Source organism: Phalangium opilio, unplaced genomic scaffold (genome assembly GCF_054372755.1).
Source record: "Phalangium opilio isolate 3A_F unplaced genomic scaffold, DU_Popi_V2 ptg000329l_1, whole genome shotgun sequence".
Taxonomy (NCBI): domain Eukaryota; kingdom Metazoa; phylum Arthropoda; class Arachnida; order Opiliones; family Phalangiidae; genus Phalangium; species Phalangium opilio.
Window position 1 is genome coordinate 5419703 of NW_028324226.1, and position 19409 is coordinate 5439111.

At 36.9% G+C, this 19409-nt stretch overlaps 1 protein-coding gene across 1 annotated transcript; it reads left to right on the forward strand.

Annotated features, from left to right (window-relative positions):
• Window positions 1–9675: 9675 nt before the first annotated feature.
• On the forward strand, window positions 9676–11944 carry Achl (La ribonucleoprotein translational regulator Achilles). The gene has a single exon (XM_089859682.1). It carries the CDS (start codon window positions 9983–9985, stop codon window positions 11468–11470), a length of 1488 nt encoding a protein of 495 aa, XP_089715808.1. The 5' UTR covers window positions 9676–9982; the 3' UTR covers window positions 11471–11944.
• Window positions 11945–19409: the final 7465 nt, after the last annotated feature.

Sequence of the window (19409 nt, forward strand, 5' to 3'; positions counted from 1 at the left end):
CGTATACATATGGGACTTCGTAATATCCGGGAATATCCCCAAGGTTGAGAGGCCCTCTAAGTATGTCCTCCGTCCGTAAATCGACCTACGAATAGTTAGTTGCTTAATTTCATTGTGTCGTCTCTAATTAAGTACTCAGTCAAGGGAGTAGTATCGCAATGGTGCATGGCTACGTGCTGTTTTAAGATTTTCAAAGTTCAATAACAAAGACGTTAAGATATTCCACGTGAATTTTTGCATGTTTAAATGAGCCAGGTCTGATTGCGTTGGTAGTAGTGCGGTTTAACCGTTTAACTAGCTTTCACCATTTCGGGTTAGTTTCGACAAGTCATCCCTCGCCTAGCTCTTGCGAAAAGAGAATCAACCTAGAGAGTGTATTTGTATATTTATTAGAAATTCAACACATGGACTGGAATCTGAACAATATTGGCCGTCAAATAATAGACCATTTTGATGTAACTAAGAGTGAAAAACACGGGGGGGGGGGTTAAAACTTTGCCTTTCATCTCGCTCTTTGGCGCCTGCGCTGTAGTCATTTTGTATCATTAGAGTGCGCTGAGACGGATGGCAATGTATCAATTCCCTTGTATGTCCCGATACGGAGGGTTGCATGCCCCTTTTTTACGTTGAAAAGGTCTTTTTCCTTGCTCCTGGGCTGGGTATTTGTAACGTTCAAACGTGGTTGAAAGAAGTGAGACGGAGTGGTAATGTTCATGAGTCATTTGCGACATGAATGAAATTCTCCAAGAGTGCCTTGCGCGCGCCACTACCTTTGGTAAGGGATTGTTAAGTGCTGCCATGTAGCGCCATTTGAAAATAGTAGCTAGTTCTTATGAATTAGTTTCTTTTTTAACGACACAGGGGGGCATCGTCGACGTTTTGGTAAACTAAAGGCCCTGCTAAAACACCTTGGATGCTGGGAGGACTTTGGGGGTGCTGGAGATTTCTACTCCATCTCACCTCTCTCCTCTCAACTTCAAACTTGGTGGAAAACGATAGAATCTAGCGCGAAGAACAGAATTTCTCTTTCTATTTCGTAAAGTATAAGCCCCACTAGAACTCGGCTTAGTTTTTCAAGTGCTACTTTAGCCTACTTGTCACCAGCGAAGATTTATTGCAAAGTACAACCTGAATTTTTGTACTCGGCCAGTAGGGTTAAACACGGCCAACCTTAAAACAACATGGACTTTACAAGTTGACAGTGGAGAAAGGCATCATTACAATCTTTTCTATTTAAAACAAATTTATTGCCTGATGATTCCAGTCCTTAGAATACAACTCCCTTGGTCCGTTAATATTTGAAAGTTCATCCAACCCTTTTATTTCGTTTGATCCTCTGACGTTCGTTAGAGGAAACGACGGGGCGCTGGAGTGACTATTGTTCCCATTCCCAATTTATCGGATACGTTACTTCACCGTTTTTGCCTTTTTCATGTAAATCGCGCAAGAATTAAAACAACCCCCACTTTTATTTCTAATATATCGTACGTACGCGAATATATATTGTATTGGCAATAACCACTTTTACTCTTTCGATAGCGATTAATTTCAACTTTATTCCCAGTTGGGATTTTAAGTTTAACAGGGGGACAAGCACCGTAACAATTGTCTTAATGTAATTACACTGATTTCACCAGGGGAGTCGTGGGATAGGCATAGTGGTTGTTCTTGGAACTGCGCACATTGGAACGAAAGGAATTTTTTCACGTAATTTTTTTCTTTAAAGTCCTTGATTGTTTAGTTTTTACCAAGATAAGATGGTTAAACTATCCCAAGTTTATAAGATATGTTCCATAAGCATGACACTACCTGTAGTTCGTAATGCTAGAGACTTACAGCTCGAGCTAGTTCAAGAACGACAAGCGAGAATTGACTACACTCGGTTATGTAGTCCATCTTCCTATTAGTCTGTGCTAAGCCTTTGACAGCGCCTCACCAGGCGTCGCTTTACGAGAATCTATGACCTACGTCACTTCATGACAAGCTCTCACTAACCAGTGGCAAACTTATGGAACATATCTTATGAATTTATGCTATTATTTATTTGAATCTGCGATGTGACCGGTTTACTCAGTTAGGCTGCAGTATTTTCTGCTTGATATTGGGTATAAAAGTTTTATCGTCTGAAAAGGCCTTAAACCTCAATATTTTGATTCTGAATTCCGATTCGAAGATTAGCGTGCATCAAACCCACCAAAAAACCTACTACACTCGGAAATTATTACCATTATAAACTTTCTAACTTCTAATCTGGTTACTTAATCCCTGGTTTGAGCTACTTGTTTTACTGAAAAATTACCATTAAAAATGATTGGAATGTTTTGGAAAGATCCAGACACTCGACGAGATTAATACAAACACTGCCGGAAATAAATCCAAATAAACATAATATTCTTAATGTTGTTCCTAAGTGAAGATTGACTGAAACAAAATAAACTTAAAACCATATCCAAACCGAAGACGTTAAGCGGAAAAGTTGATAACTTTTTAGTTTTTTCCATATCAACACAAATACAATTGTGTTTCTGATAAGTCTGCCATAAGATAAAGGGGGATGTTCCTTGGGAAAATAAACTTTGAGTCGAAAATGTAATTTCTATGACAATTTGCCACAAGGGCCAATGTTTTCGAGTTAAGATTTGAGTGTTTTAGGGATGACCCCTTAATTAAATTAGTAATCATTGTCTTTCAGTTTCTTAATTAAATTTAAGGGGTCATCCGTAAAATACTCCATCCAATCTTAACTCGAAAACAGTGGCCCAAACTGCAAAATGTCATAGTTTACATTTCCGACTCAAAGAACACCCCCCTTAATTTTTGGCGGACTTATCAGAAACACCCTGTTTATGATAGACTGTACGAAGCTGATAAAATTATATTCAAAACCCAAACCAAATAGAACTATCTGTAGATAATCTCGTAGTATAGGTTTCAGTAAAGGAAAAATCGTTAAGTTGTTGCCAATTAACGATCCCCAATGATAATTACTGTAGGAATACTTAGCAGTCTCGTCTTGGGTATAAATATTTTAATTAATTAACACGATCACACTTAATTATATATTTTACAGTATATGACATCGCAAAGGGAACTTTTAATAATCCTTTTTTTATGATAAATTGAATTAAAAAATTGTCTATATCAGACAAGTTTTAAAAATATAACTCTAATTCTTCAATCTAAAATGGTAAATCGAGGAGAGATTTGGTATTTGCAGAAGTATATAATACTTCTCTTCGAGAGAAGTGTACCACAAAGCGGGGTAAGTGTAACGTCATTCTTCCCAACATTGGAACATTTGGAGCAAGGTTCTTAAACCGAATCACATATGCGATAAATAGTTCCCTCATCATAATTCTATTTGCGTTAAACTATTTGGCAAGACGCACTTGTGGATTTTTGTCTCACTCCAAGACGAGGTTAGGGAGTTGATTGCTGAGGATTTTGTACAGTTATACAAATACGGTGCGATGCCCATCTGAAATTTGATGATCGGGAGAGCAAACAAAAAGAGTGAGCCTGGGAAGAATGACGTTACATAACTAATGTATTAAGATGATACAGAGTGGCATCCTTCTTCTATTATCCCCTTCTGGTATTTGTAATATTTTTGGAGTATAGCGGAAAAAGGATTATAGCAAAAAAAAATCTTTCCGTAGTAATAAATTAAGTGATTAAATATATTTAAAATATTTAAATATACAATAGCGTTCAATTGAGAACCTATATCCGCTAGGACAAATCTGTTACCGTTATATATATTTATTATTTCCGTTTATGGAGATAGGTCAGTGTGTAGACCCGAGTTCATTGAGTTCATCATACCTTTTCTATGTTTTGGAAATTTAAAATAGTATATAGGCCCGTACCAGCTAGCTGTTCAAGTCCATTTAACTTTGAGGAGGGATATGGTTTTGCTGAATTATTTATATATACAGGGTGTTTTTGATAAGTATGCAATATATTAAAGGGGATGTTCTTTGGGGAAATCGATTTTGAGTCGAAAATGTAATTTCTATGACATTCACTGTTTTCTTATCGCGATTTGAGTGTTTTAGGGATGACCCCTAATTAAATTATAAATCATTGTCTTTCAGTTTGTTTATTAAATTTAAGGGGTCATCCGTAAAATAATCCCAATTTTAAGGCGCGGTCTTATCCATTTGGCCTATATTGGCCCTAGCCCAGGTTCCCCACACATGTGTGATGTGTTTATTTGAATGTAGGGTCCATTGATGCTGTTAAGACATTACTGTACACTGAAAATGGCTAGAGAGCGTTTGGTAAACCATTTTTAAGTCGCAACGTTTTGTAGGCTTGACCTCTCTGGTAACCTTTTATAGCCGATATTAGCCTTACTCTTGTCATTGACCAGTAGATGATGGAGTAGAAACCCACGTGTACAGATCTGTTGATAATTAGAGAAGCGAAAAGCCAATTGGTGCCGGTATGAACAGTGGTATAAAGGTCGTTGTGTGCTGATTACTGTTCAAATAATACATAGTTTACACGCAAGGAGGATTCATACCATTTGCACAAGGAGACCAGGCAACCTAGAGCGTAAAATAGCAGACAATTTTACGCTCTATAAGTCACCTGGTCTCCTTGTGTAGGTAGGAATCCTCCATGCCTGTTAAACTATGCATACTAATACCCAGGCTGCTTAGTTTTGAACAACTGGTCACTATTTAAACGTATAGAGGTGTGGCGTTTATCCGCTATGTCATAACTAACGGACAGTGTCCTATACTAACTATGACCATTGCACTCAGCAAGTTTTGATGAAAAGGAGAAACCATGTAACACCGCGGAGGACCCAATTGAATTTCAGGAACTTTCCACATAGTCCGAAAACAGAGAACTGCGAAGATGGTAAACAACAAACATACACATTTTAGGGCCAATACAAAACCTAGTTCTCAGTGAGTGAACCCAGAAGATATTGCCCTCAAGTCAAAATGCATTTTTTTTTATCTGTCTCAGTTTTGCAACAATGTGTTTATTTGACTGCGAATACTTTAAATAGGACTATACCTGGTTTAGTTTAATTTTAACTAATGCCTTCTGACGTACATTCAGAGTAGTGTGGAAAATCAAGTACGCAATGTAAGTTTTTTTCCCCCTCCTCGGATTTTCTTTAAAATGATGAATGTCGTTTTGATGTTTTATTATAAAAAAAAGGAAATTCTACTTTCTACTTGATGGGGGAGTACAATGACCGTTGTTTTCTATATGAATTTTACATTTTGGTGGCTCTAATCTTTTAAAGACACGGTGAAACGTTATTAAATTGTTTTCAAGACAGCGTAGCGTCTACCTCACCCTGAACGTCAGCCAGATTTGCATTAAGAAAGACCCAGCTTAATATGTCTGGTAGTAACTGCCGACTCAATAGACTTTTTCGATGGATAAAAGGGAGTAGGCAACCCTGGTATCGGGACGTACAAGGGAGTTGATACAAAGACCCAGCTTAATCTGTCTGTTAGTAACTGCCAACTCAATAGACCTTTCCGATGGATAAAAGGGAGTAGACAACCCTCGGTATCGGGACGTACAAGGGAGTTAATTGCACACTCTGGTGATACACCAAAAAGCGAGATAGAAGGCAAAGTTTTACCCCCATGTCTTTCCCTTTTAGTTAAATCGAAATGGTCTATAGACACCTGCACTTATTGGGCATTGTTGATGACCCGCTTTGTAGGTTCAGATGGGAGTCAGAGGAAACCTCCTCCCATGTCCTCTGTTGCTGCGATTAACTTGGGGCTCTGAGTCTGAGTTTTGAGCATTTTGACACTAACTCAATGGAACCTGACCAGTTTGTCACTGTTCCGGCTAACCGGATTCACCATTTCATCCAGGCGACTGGACTCGCTGCAGCCTAACTAGCTTGGGGTGCGCAATGTACCATTGGTATTTGTGCACGACGCTGCAACCCCTTCAACAATATTACAATACAACACAACACTCTGACAGTGTATAGCTTGCAAAACATAATTAATAACTTTAACGAAGTAAAATTAACCTTGCTGTGTTGGAACCCGGGGCCTGACGATTACCGGATATAACTAATTATCTAATCTTTGCCTATACGAATTTATATTGGCTTCTGGGGCTGATTGAACATGCATGCCACCATATTTTAAAATGGTGGTTATAGAAAAGTAAACGTAAATGTCCTGACGAGCAACGCCGGATCCGTTTCCTGATAACTGTGTCGTTAAGACTACTCAAGAATGTAAGATTAAAATATAAGAACAACCGTCAAATGAAGGCCTAACTTACGAGTAAATTACAGTATAACCAAGAAGTGATATCTAGTTTATTAGGGAGAAGGTGTAAGATGCCTAAGTATTCGCGCGCCATAGTCCCAGTCCCCCTTTCAAAATACAAGGGGGACGGAAAAGGAAACCGGGGCTATTTCGCCTCTCTCCAGTCGGAAAATACGTAATTTTCCCGTCATTCGCGTCGCGCTGACGTGAGTTTTCAAGAATAAATGAGATGCTGGTTGTAATTTAGAGGTGGGGATTAACTCCGGACCTACGTTTGGACTGAAGATAAAGCTGGAAATGTGGCGAATTTATACCTTCTCCCTAATAAACTAGATATCACTTCTTGGTATAACTAAGACCCGAAACATTTAAGAATATGATACGACCAACCTATCATTTCATCCTCTCTTTAAAGATGCCGTGATTGTAGCCTTACTGATTTACATTATTTCAAAAGGGAGTTGAAACCGATATATATATATTTCGATATATTTTTTTTATGGCTTTGATGGGGGGGATTGGAAAAGTTTGGTCCTTGATTTGGGTTAAAAGTTGAAGAAACAGTTCGTATAGTATTATTCTGGGCAGAATATTTATATAATTATTAATACCTTTGACGGATGTCACTGTCAACATAACATCGTATATCAATTTAAGTATATATTTTGAACCAAAAATGGTGGTTCCTTTTTTTAGTACGATATCCGATGGCGAATAGAGAGGCGTTTGGTTGCACAATATCGGGGAGAAAATAATGTTGCGAAATTGTATTCCTAAATGGACTCTATAATGTCATTTACCAGGTATAAAAGTAGCGTACAATCTACAGAATTTGATTATTAAGTACTGTTAAGTTAGCTTCCTATATACTCTACCTCACGCTGCTATTTTTACATTTAAACAACGCCTTGAAACCTCAAATAGTTTGAGATATGGTTGGTGTCAAATTTAGGGTCGTTATGTACGTCGTTAGATAATTGACACGAATTAAAGGAATTACGTGGATATAAGTGATCAAAAATTGAAACTTGGACTTTGGTGACATTGTTACGCAACATTCACTTTCGTGATTTGCATGCGGCTAGTGTCCGTTCTAAGGATTTACAATGAACTCTTTTAATACCCTAAAATTCAAAGGAAACTATTGTTGAAGTTGTTGGGTGAATTATAAAAGTCTTCGGAATAGACTTGGTCGAAAGAAAGTGTGATCGTTTAATTTCTACATCGATGTCTTAGACTTCAAAACTTCACCGGAATAAAATTAACACTTCAAAGTGCTTAATTAAGCAAACTTCGTCATGACCCCAGTTAACCCCAAAGAAAGAGCCACATCCTGTTTGCCCCTGAGCACCAGTACGTTTTACTATGCGATTAGAACTACTTCAATGGTCTCTAATCGGAAGGGTGTACTTTGTACAGTGTCCCAACCATGGATGCCCTTGTTTACCCAATGCTAAATATCTACAGGGTGTCCATTCACCTGGATCGAGCGATATATCTTGCTGGTAACTTAAACCAGGAACATTATAGTGGCGTTGTACGATTGGAAGCGTGGAGGGTTCTACATTTAAATCGTATTTAAGGCCGTTTTCACTCATGAAAAAGGCGTGATATGATAGTGTTCAATTGGAACCATGTTACGGGTATCCCAGAAGGAAAGCACTATCTTGATACCCATGTTGACAGTTTCAATGCTTCATGGTCATACCAAGAACAGGGCTGTTCTATTAAACGATTGCAATATGCTAGAACCGAAAGGTAAAACCTTACAATTCCCGGGCATTTTTGCAAGGTCGACAAGCATTTGTTACCAATCTCTCGTGCTAGATGGCAACAGTCTCTTCGACTAGATTTTGCGGGAAAACCGTCTCCTGTATTGATTCGGCAACTTACTTTCCCGCTTTGAAAAACGTACGATCCAGCCGGAGCCAGCCCGCTGGTCCGACGTCGGACTACCTCATATCAAACATTATACCTGTGTGTGACGTGGAAAATTACGCAATTCTGGGTAATCAGTGACTGGCTCACAGTCATCGCCACGCTCTTTATGAAAGCGTGGATTTTATTCGGTGACTCATTGCGTAGTCAAGAGACCACCGGCCGACCCGACACACTTAATCATTAATTCAAAAACAACAGATTAAATATATCTTGTTCATTTTTACTGATTTTTAATAGGGACGGAACTGATATGTAGATTTGGAATTTTTTTTAGCTTATTTTAATATTGTTTGTGTTTATTTTTGTCGCGGGATAAGCGATTAATTGTAGGCCAAAGGTCAATATACTTACTAGATTTAGATTTTACTAAGTTTATGTTAAATATTTTGGTAGATTCTATAGGAGTCATTTTGCTTTGAATAATTAAAATGTCTTGAAACTGGTGTAATTTTCAAAAATTAATTTTGGTATTTGAAATTGGTATACATTCTCCCCATGTGTAAAATTGCTAGAAATTGCCGGAACCTTTCTTAATATGTAAAATGGCTGGACGCCGAATTAAAATAATATTGAACACTTGGAAATTTCTTTAAATTATTCGCGTTTTTGAAATTAACATTGATATCATTTCTGATAATTCTTCCCGTGACAATGAAATTGCTGGAATTCTCGCAAGTTTGTCAAATTGCTTTTCAAAACTCTCTTTAGACAATGTACACCAAATTGCCTAGAAGCTGCGTCTTTCAAAATTTGAAAATAACCTCTAAAATCCACTTTTTAAACTGTAGTTTCGGAAACTTGCAATTATTAAAAACGTTGCACCTTAAAACAAGATTCTAATTACCTAATCTATTGTAGAAGAGAAAATTAACACGTGCCAATATTTCTAACTTCCTCAATTCAGTGACACATTGTCAGTTTCCCCTTGTTAATCTGTTTTAATCTTTAAAATTTTAATCCGTAATCTTGCATTAGCTACGTGTAACCATTGACATAAAAGGCTGTAAATATTGTGGGTGTGATAGTTGTAATTATTTCTTAACTATAAGCCTAAGTACTCTTTCTTATCGTAAAATGATTAAAAAAATACAATGTATAAAACATATTTAGGCCTAATAGCATTCGAATAACTGGAAAAATATTGTTGGTGGGTTCGGGTTGGTTTCGCCCCTAACTTTCCTTGGAAATCGACTATAAAGTTTATTTCCCCGTTTTGATCCCCTCTTCCGTGGAAAATACAATATCTGGAATCTATAAGATTCACGGCGAAAGGGGGTTTACACTAGAGGGGATCCAAGAGAAATTAATTATTGACTAGGGCCGCAACTTTCCCTTCACTAAACGAGAGAGAGCCGGCAAACTCCATTCTCTCTCTGCTGAAAGTATTTCATCATCGCGAACAACGTGGCATCCCTCGCGCGGAACCCGCGTGTTCTCTATGACGACAACTCGAAAGAGCCAATAGGAGAGGGCGCGCGCCAGTCCTTCGCTCGAGAATTTCTATATAAACCCAGAGCGCGCGCTAGTTTTCATATTATAATGCAACCGTCTTTCTAGGGTTAAAGTCGTATATTCAAAAGCTCAAAAATAGTCCTAGAGTTTCGGAGCTGCGGAGAAGTTACCCGGGTTTTTAACTCAATCTCGAAACACTAGACGAGAGAGAGCCAAAAAACTTTGTTGTTTATTCTCTTCTACTATCCGATCCTCCTTGATCGTTTCTGGATTATTGCAATTATTGACAACAATCGGAGAATCTATTCAATTATCGAGTCATGCATCCACAAGACGCGATTATCTCAACCGGTGATTACTCGGACACTATTCCGGAAGGTTTTAACTCGTCGGATATCTCGCTAATGAAGATGCCGGCCAGTATGAAGATGTCTTTAGAGGAAGATGTCTACGAAACTAGTTCCAACAACGGAAGTCACTTTTCTGGAGAAGGGGACGCCGAGAACTCCGAGTCGGAAGCCCCAACTCGTAGTAAGGTCGATTCCGATCACGATAAAGATTCCGGTATCGAATTTTCTGGCGGAGATCAAGATGACACCTTTGACCTGCCCGATAAGGAACTGGTGAGCAAGATTATCAATCAAGTCGAGTTTTACTTCTCGAACGAAAACATCCTGAAGGACCCCTTCCTTCTGAAACACGTCCGACGTAACAAGGAGGGCTACGTCAGCCTGAAACTCATCGCTACCTTTCGTAAAGTTAAGACCTTTACCAAAAACTGGAAGGTGGTTGCTTACAGTTTGAAGCAGTCCGCTAAGCTTCGAGTCAATGAGCAAAACACCAAAGTTCGTCGTGTCGAACCACTACCCGAACACGATGAAACCGTGCCATCTCGTACCATCTTGATCCGCAACTTGCCGTTCGAGAAACCCACGATGGAAAACGTTGGGGAATTGGTCTCAAAGTACGGAGAAGTTGCCCTTATTCGAATTCTACGTCCCGGAGGTGGTAGCCCATCTTCCGACATGAAAGAACTTAAAAAATTCTTAGTCAAACATCCGGAAGTCGCCGAATCGGTTTACGCCGTCGTCGAGTTTGAGAAAAGAGAATTCGCCGCCAAAGCCATGAAAGATCTCAGCACTAGGAAAGAATTGAAGGGAGTCGAAGCTTATCACTTGGCCGATAAGAACGCCGATGTCGTACCGGCACCCAAAACTAACGCCAGCAGTCCACCAATGAGTATCAACAACAAACAAGGTAGCGCCGAACAACAAGCCAAAAGGGAAGTCGCCCGCAACGCTGCCATCAAGAAACGTAAAAACAAGAAGCTCAGCAACTGTCAAGCCTTCCAAAACCGATACAACAACGGTGGCGACACTACAAACCCAGCTAGCAGTTGTTCCGAGAGTGACCAATACTCTCCGGAAGTTCGTCGACGATCAAGCGGCTCAGTCAGTTCCGGTTACGTCTCCGCCTCGTCTCCTAGGTTGTCCATCGGCGAATACTTTGCCGAACGAAGACATACCGGTCCCTCAAGCGCCAACCGACCCAATGCCAACAGTCCTTCCGGCAACAGGCGGACGTCTAACCCTAACCCGAGGCCATTCAGACCAAGCCTTAGCGAAAGTGAAAGTCATTCGAGCCCTTGGGTTCAGCGAAGATTGGCTCACCGAGAATCCGTCGGTTCCATCTCTAGCCTGGTCACCCATTCACGTACCTTAGTGCCTGAAGGTGTCATCAGGTTACCACACGGACCCGATGGTACTCGCGGATTCGCCACTCGAAGCCGAGCTCAAACTAGCCCATAAGAACAATTAATATTAAAAGACTTTTCGCGCGTTAATGTAAATAGTTATCATAAACAAATCGGTGTTAAATGCCTGTGATAGGGTGGTGCACCACCCAATTTTCTCTTTTTATTTTTTAAACTATAGAAAAAAAAATTAAGAAGAAACATCTAAAAAAACTAAAACAAAATAACTAAGAACTGTTTAATATTTATATTGTTCCTCTGTTGAAAATATTTCATTTACACTTTACTTTAAAAACAGATGATATTAATTTCTTTTTAAATATCATATTTTGTAAATATTGTTCTTTTTTTTAAACAAAATTTTGTTTTTGTTTGTAATGTTTTTTTTTCTAATGTAAATACGCGTAAATTCATACCTTTTTGTATTATAAACAAACTAAGAAAACATGTTGAAAATGAAAATAAGAATGCCTTCATATTAAATATGGCCAGAGATTGAAATATTATCATCTGAGCTGAAAATTGAAAATTCACTTCTCTTTATTTACTCTCTAAGCTTATTTTTGGAATAATATTGAGTAATTACGAATACGATCGAGCGTGAGACCAAATATTTTTATTTAAATAACTGTTTGGTACAGAAATATAAGTCAGAGTTCAACGTTTTCAAATATCCTCCTCAAAACCTAGTTTGACGCCGCCTGACTAAAATTAACGTACAAAGAGTTAAACCAGAGAGAGGGGGGAAAATAAAAAAAAAAAATACTTCATTAGCATTACTCCAATAACCCAAATGCCTAAATGCATTCCCAACGTTTTTCACCTTTGTATATTTTAAAGGGATACTTAAATCCGTTAAAATATTTTTATGTGCAATATGTTTCTGATAGGTTTGGCAGAAATTAAGGGAATGTTCTTTGCATGATTTTGAGTCGAAAATGTAACTAATATCTCCATTTTTCAGTCCGGGTCACTGTTTTCGAGTTATGACTTGACTTGTGTTTTAGGGGTGACCCCTTAATTAAATTAGTGATCATTGTCTTAATCAGTTTCTTAATTAAATTTAAGGGGTCATCCGTAAAATACTCCATCAATCTTAACTTGTAATCGGTGTCCCTTGGGGTAAAATGTCAAAGAACATTTCGACTCAAAATCACCCAAAGAACACTCCCCCCCCCCCTTAGTTTCTGATAGACTTATCAGAAAACACTCCATTAAATCAAAGTAGTATTTGGAAATTTTGAAATAGATTTTGTTAATTTAGAAAAGTTTCCTATCTCGATACTTGTAATTTTAAGGTAAAAGATAGTTTAAGAATCCCTTTAATTATTTTGCGGTCTGTCTTTGAAGCATTTCGACGGGAAGCTCGTGCAGAGTAAATTGCTAGCTTTGGAAAGTGTTGAAATTCCAACGCGAAATAGCCTTATGGAAGGTAGATATAGATTGATCGTTGGAAAGGCCTATTTTTTCCATAGAATTTTCTGGTTAATTCTCTTAACTAGATAATAATTAACGATTAATGATGGATCTATGTCAATCATAGAGCGTTGCGTACAAAAGTGGTATATGGTTAAATAATAAAATGTCGATTCAGCGTAATCAGTCTTTTTGAACTCGTAATACAGTTACGTCCAAATTATGGTAATTATACTAGAAACAAATGATATGGTTATATTTTTGGTTATTTTTTTTAATTGATGTATAAGAACCGGATGCATCGTGTGTATAAATTGTTGGCATCTATAGAATTTAAATATATATATATATATAGATAGATAAGTTTACATAACAACATTATTTTATTTGGATTATTTCCAAGATTTTTGTTTGCTTTTTTTAATTAGGTATGTTTTCAGTATTAAAAGGGTTTAAATTGTGATGTTACTACGTGGTTTTAAAGATATTGTAAGATTGAGGGGGTGCATTTTTGGATACTTTCTTAAATATTCTAAGCATCTTTATAGGGGCTAAACATTCTAAACATCATAATCTGGACTAAACATTCTAAACATCATAATCTGGACTAAACATTCTAAACATCATAATCTGGGCTAAATATTCTAAGCATCTTAATCGGGACTAAATATTCTAAAGATCTTATAATCAGGGCTAAATATTCTAAAGATCTTATAATCGGGGCTAAATATTCTAAACATTTTATAATCGGGGCTAAAAATTCTAAGCATCTTATAACCGGGGCTACAAATTCTAAGCATCTTAATCGGAACTAAAAATTCTAAGCATCTTAATCGGGACTAAACTTTGAAAAGATCTTAACTAAACATTCTAATCACAATTTAATCTACTTAGACAGGACTTATATAATCTAATCTAATCGTAATTAAATTAGATTTAATCAGCTGATTGGTGTGTGTGTGTGTTTAAGCAAAAAGTGATCTGCTTGTCTAATTAAGCGCATAGACATTTACGTATATTTTTAATTTTAAAGAATTTTGCATGGAAGTATAAACTGTACAGTATAGAAAATGAACTATTTTAGCGCAGTTATCTTAGAACTAAGAAGATTGACTACCGCTGCAACTCTACGTCCAAAGTCGAACTTTTGGGGCTTCTCCAAATTTAGCTCTTAATTACCGTATTTACGTAACATTATGTCTTGCCTTGAAAAATTATGTAGAAGAAACCCTTTAAATTATAATAAATTTGGATCTCGTGCCATATCATTCAAGCTCATTAATTAATTCATAATAAACTTTCATTAAAAAAACCGTCTTTCCTTTCATTACCCAAACCATAAGCTATCAATCACAATATATTACGGGTGTTTTTGATATGTCTGGCATAAATTAAGGGCGATTTTAAGTCGAAAATATAATTTTTATCTCCATTTTGCCGTCAGGGCCACTGTTTTCGAGTTAAGATTGGATGGAGTATTTTACGGAAGACCCCTTAAGTTTAATTACCGAAAGACAATAATTTCTAATTTAATTAAAGGTCATCCCTAAAACACTCAAATCATAACTCGAAAACAGTGTCTCTTGTGGCAAAAAGGAGATAGAAATTACACATTTTCAACTCAAAATTTTCCAAAGAACATCCCCATTTAATTTATGCCATGCAGACTTATCAGTACAACTTGTCTATTACATAACAATTTAAATAAAAACAAAATAAATAAATAAAAATTGAAGAAATCATTTTTGAAGTTCAGTAGCTTCATACATAACACGAGAAAAAAGAATTAAATTTATTACATACCGATTATCAAAAGAAAAAATTAACAAATCTTACGATAACCTCCTTCAATATCATCACAGCAATGATAAGATATAAAGTAGGTCTAACTCGATTTCAATATCAAACAATATCTTTTTCATAAATCGAAACCTTTATTAAAGAAAACAAGGACCAGCATTTTTGTCTATAATCATTTTTCTTCGGTATAATCCACGTGGGTTTAACCTTCGCGGGAATTTTTTTTCTTCTTTATTTTCGTTGTATTTAGGTTATCTCGCTCGCTCGCTAAGGTAATTCAATAAAACTGCAGTTAACAAGTATACGTGGAGTCAGTCACAATCGTGAGAGTCTAACCTCCAAAAAGAACGTTCCCTTTTTCAATAGAAAACTCAAATTATTTGATTTCTTCAACCTTGTTGCCAGATTATTGTAAATTTATTCCACTTTCTCTTTCGTCTATACAGAATTAATATTTTTTCTGTAACGGCGTGTGATTCAACGTGATAATAGTACAATATTTGACAAGGTTCAGCTTAGTAGAATTAATAGACATACTTTGGTCTATATTACAAGACATTGTCATTTTAACTTTTAAAGGGAGGCCGTAATGTATGTTTAAAATGCTTCAAAAATATTTCTTGTATATTTTTCGTTATTATAGTTATCATAAGTTTATAAGATATGTTCCATAAGTTTGTCACTGGTTACAAACTGGAGCTTGTCATGAAATGATGTAGGTCATAGATTTGCGTAAAGCGACTCCTAGTGAGGCACCGTATTTAGTATAGACTAAATAGGAAGATGAACTGCAAAACCGATACTGAGAGCTTATCATGAAGTGACGTAGGTCATAGATTTGCGTAAGGCGCTGTCAAAGGCTTAGTACAGAGTAAATAGGAGATAGACTGCAAAATTAACCGAGTGTAGGCATGCAATTCTCGCTTGTCGTTCTCGAACTAGGTCTTAGTAAGTCTCTTGCATTACGTAGTATAGGAAGTGTCATACTTATGTAACATATCTTATAAACTTATGTTACTATTTTTATTTTATTTCAGTTGTTCATGCCGTTAAATTCCCTAGTGTTGCCAGCCGTTTGTGAGTCAAGAGATTTACAGAGAGTAGGCTAGCAGTGCAGTTTGAATCAGTACTTGACAAACCATGGCAACTTGACTCACAGAGGGGCTGACAACACTGCACTGAACTCTAAGCTTGATAAAGGAGTTAGGGATTTGGTGTAGGGTTTACATGATGAAATTCTTCTATAGGTGTTCTTATATGGACTGAAAAGTTAATTAGAAACGCATTTGTTACGGGGAAATTACCTGAGGTTGATTAAGGCATACCCTCGTATTTTGTAGAATTTAGTAAATTTAGGTTTAATTAATTATTTAATTAGAAATAAAACTCGAAAGATACTTTCATAGTCTCATAATGTGTTTAGATGGGGGATACTAATGAAAACTCGGGTCAAAGTTGAAAGGTTAACAACACTAACGGACATCGTATTTAAAATTTAATATACAATACCGATAATGTTGTGGTTTGATTATTCCTAAGTTAATATAGGTTAATTAACCAAGGTGCACGCCTAAAATGTTCCAATTTCTATAATATTTTAAATAAAAAATAATATGAAAATTACTGTAATTAGATAAACATTTCGGCCGAGCCTTGGATGAGACCAAAAATTCCCATATTTCAATGGGGAAAAAACTGTTGAGGGTTTCCTTATTTAAAATTTGGACGATAGGAATTTAGGTTCTAAATGAATGAAATATTGTATTTTAACGTCCCTTGAAAAGCGCATGGTTATAAACGCGGGGGAGTTTGGTCGTTTCTATGGTTTCCAATAAAAATCTTTCTTTTTTTTTTTTCGCCGGCTCTCAGTCGAGGCATCGTGGCTGCCAACGTGGAATTCCTCGCTTTCCACGTTTATCGGGCTTCCCCCCGCACATTCGTCCCACTTCGGAAAACGCTAACACCCTTCGTCAACTAAACACAGACCCTCTCATTCCGCTATAAAGAACTTTCCCGGTGATACGGATTTAGAAGTCTGCATCGTCATCCAGCGCCAACCATGGGCTGATTACGCCCTCCTAGTTAAAGGTTACGTCAGAGAAACTGCCCACGCGGCGTCTGCTGCTCCTTAGAACATTTGTCTCAAACCCCCCCCTCTTTACACTCCATTCCCAAGCTTGATACTCATTGACGAAATACTTCTCACCCCCATGTATTTCCCCAGTCGACTCTGCTGGCAATGCTCCCGATACTTTCTGCAGCTCTCAATCCCTTTGCTTCCTGCAATACCCCTGCCTTAAATAGATACCTAAATGTCCCTCTCATACCGAGAAACTAAGTTAAGTGTACACTTCATTTAAGAAAGATGAATTCTATCAGAAGGGGATAATGGAAGAAGGATGACACTCTGCATCCTCTTAATACTTTAGTTATGTAACATGATTCTTCCCAGGGTCACTATTTTCATGTTTTCTCTCCTGCTCATCAAACTTCAAATGGGCATAGCACCGTGCTAGGGTGAATTCTCAGCAATCAACCCACAAACCTTGATTGTCTTGACGTGGGACAAAAACGCACAAGCGTATGCGCCTTGGCAAATAGTTAAGCGCTAATAGAGTCATTTTGAGGGAACTATTTATCGTGTATGTGATTCGGTTTAGTAACTTTTCTCCAATTGTAAAATGATGTTGGTATGGATCATGTTACAATTATACCCCGCATTGTTGAACACTTCTTCAACAATGGCTTCAAACAATTAAGGACTTTGGTACAGGACTGGTAACTTTGAAGCCTCTTCTACCGTCTTTGTTGTCCACATACCAATCATTGTTCTTCTTAAACCTAAAACAAGCAGACGATACTGCAGATCCCCATTTAAGAAGGGTATATAGATCAATGAATAATTAATTAATTAATGAAAATAATCAATATTTAATATCTTGCACTACTATTAAATGACTCATCAAGTCGTGCAAATACCTCATGACTTCCAATCAAAACAATATTATACCCAAGAGATTATCAAATTTGAAGACTCATATCAAGTTATTTAAATTCAAATTTAAGCTGAAACTTTCAGTTAAATTCATATTTTTTATCTCAAAAGAATGAAGTAATTTTAAATTAATTTCTTAGTTTCTTGGAATTGAAAAGACTTTTTGGCACTTGTAAGTATTCCTTTGAGTTTCAATCCGTTCTGTCTCCTCTCTCTCTCTGTGAAGATTATTGTTGTGTAACCCAATTATGCGGTAGTTACGTACCTTACAAACCTGGCGTTGAAATCCAATTTTTTGAATCCCATGGTGCTAAGAAAGGATTGTCTTTAAAAACTGATTTAGAGAAGTCTGCTTTATGTAACGATTTGACACCTTTCTAACAGTGGTTTGTTAACTTGAAGGCAATTTATCGTATTGACTTGAATAGATGTCCTTGTTAGTTTTTTATTTGGAGAGCAGAGTCTAAATATATGCGTGCTATTAGTGGGAAATGTTCCCAGCGTTGCACGTGTAAAGCTACTTTTAAAATAGTTAAAATATTCGAAAGTTTTGGTTACTTTTTACAGAAGCCAGCCATATTTTAAGATGGTTACAGATAGAAACCGAAAACCATGTATTGTAAACATATCTTTCAAATTAATTATACCGTCAGTTTGTTATGGATGGTTACTTTTCTAACCGTTATGGTGGTGTATTCAATTTAAAAATTTCATACTGACAAAGACGGCACTACTACTACTACGACTACAACGACAGGGCAGGTCAAACTAATAGCCTCATCTTAGAATGTACATTATACGATGTGGCTAAAACCCATACAGTCCGTCTATACAGGGTGCTTCTGATAAGTCTGCCATAAATTAAGGGGGATGTTCTTTGAGCGATTTTGAATCGAAACTTTTCTATGAAATTTTTCCGTCTGGGCCACTGTTTTTGAGTTATGACTATGAGTGTCATAGGGATGACCCCTTAATTAAATTAGAAATCATTGTCTTTCAGTTTCTTAATAAAATTTAAGGGGTTGTCCGTAAAATACTCCAATGTTAACTTGAAAACAATGGCCCGGACGGCAAAATGGAGATAGAAGTTATATTTTCGACTCAAATACGCCAAAAAGAACATCCTCTTAATTTATGGCAGACTAATCACAACACCCTGTAGAGAGAGTGTGCATCAAAGGGGCTAGAGAAATTTCTTCCTCCATTTCTTAAATTTAACCGCGCTTCAGGGCTGCCAGTAATTTGTTATTAGAGCATCTAAGGTTTGGAACTGAATGATAACTGAAACGAGCAGAACTACAAACAGGACGTTATAGCGGGAGGAAGGTCTTTTCTTTTCCATTTCTCTATATAGTCGCCACTTTCAAAGATGATTACGAAATGTAAGAAACGGTTATAATAATAATAAAACCTAATAACGCTAGAGATTTTACAATTACATACGGAAAATATATAATAAAACCTTAAAGTATTTAATTTGTTACTTAACGGTATTTTTAACAAGAGTTTCCTCTTGAACCCTCTTAGACCTCTATAGGCTGTAAAACGGGAAGATTAACGAAAAACTAAATCTATCGTAAAAAGTTCAGGAAATTGCGTAATCCATTCATGATTTCGTTTATCTATAGTACCCCAGTTAAAGATTAAAAAGACTAGGTAGTGCTTTGGGTCAGTTAAAAATAAATGATTATAGTATATTGCATAATCTGTAATGGTGTTTATGTTATTCTAGATTAATATTTGTGCGCCTTTTGATTATGTGTATAAACCAGGGTTTGAATAA

Excerpts from the sequence above, each read along its gene's own strand:
- Achl (XM_089859682.1), top strand. The coding sequence starts at position 9,983 with ATGCATCCACAAGACGCGATTATCTCAACCGGTGATTACTCGGACACT.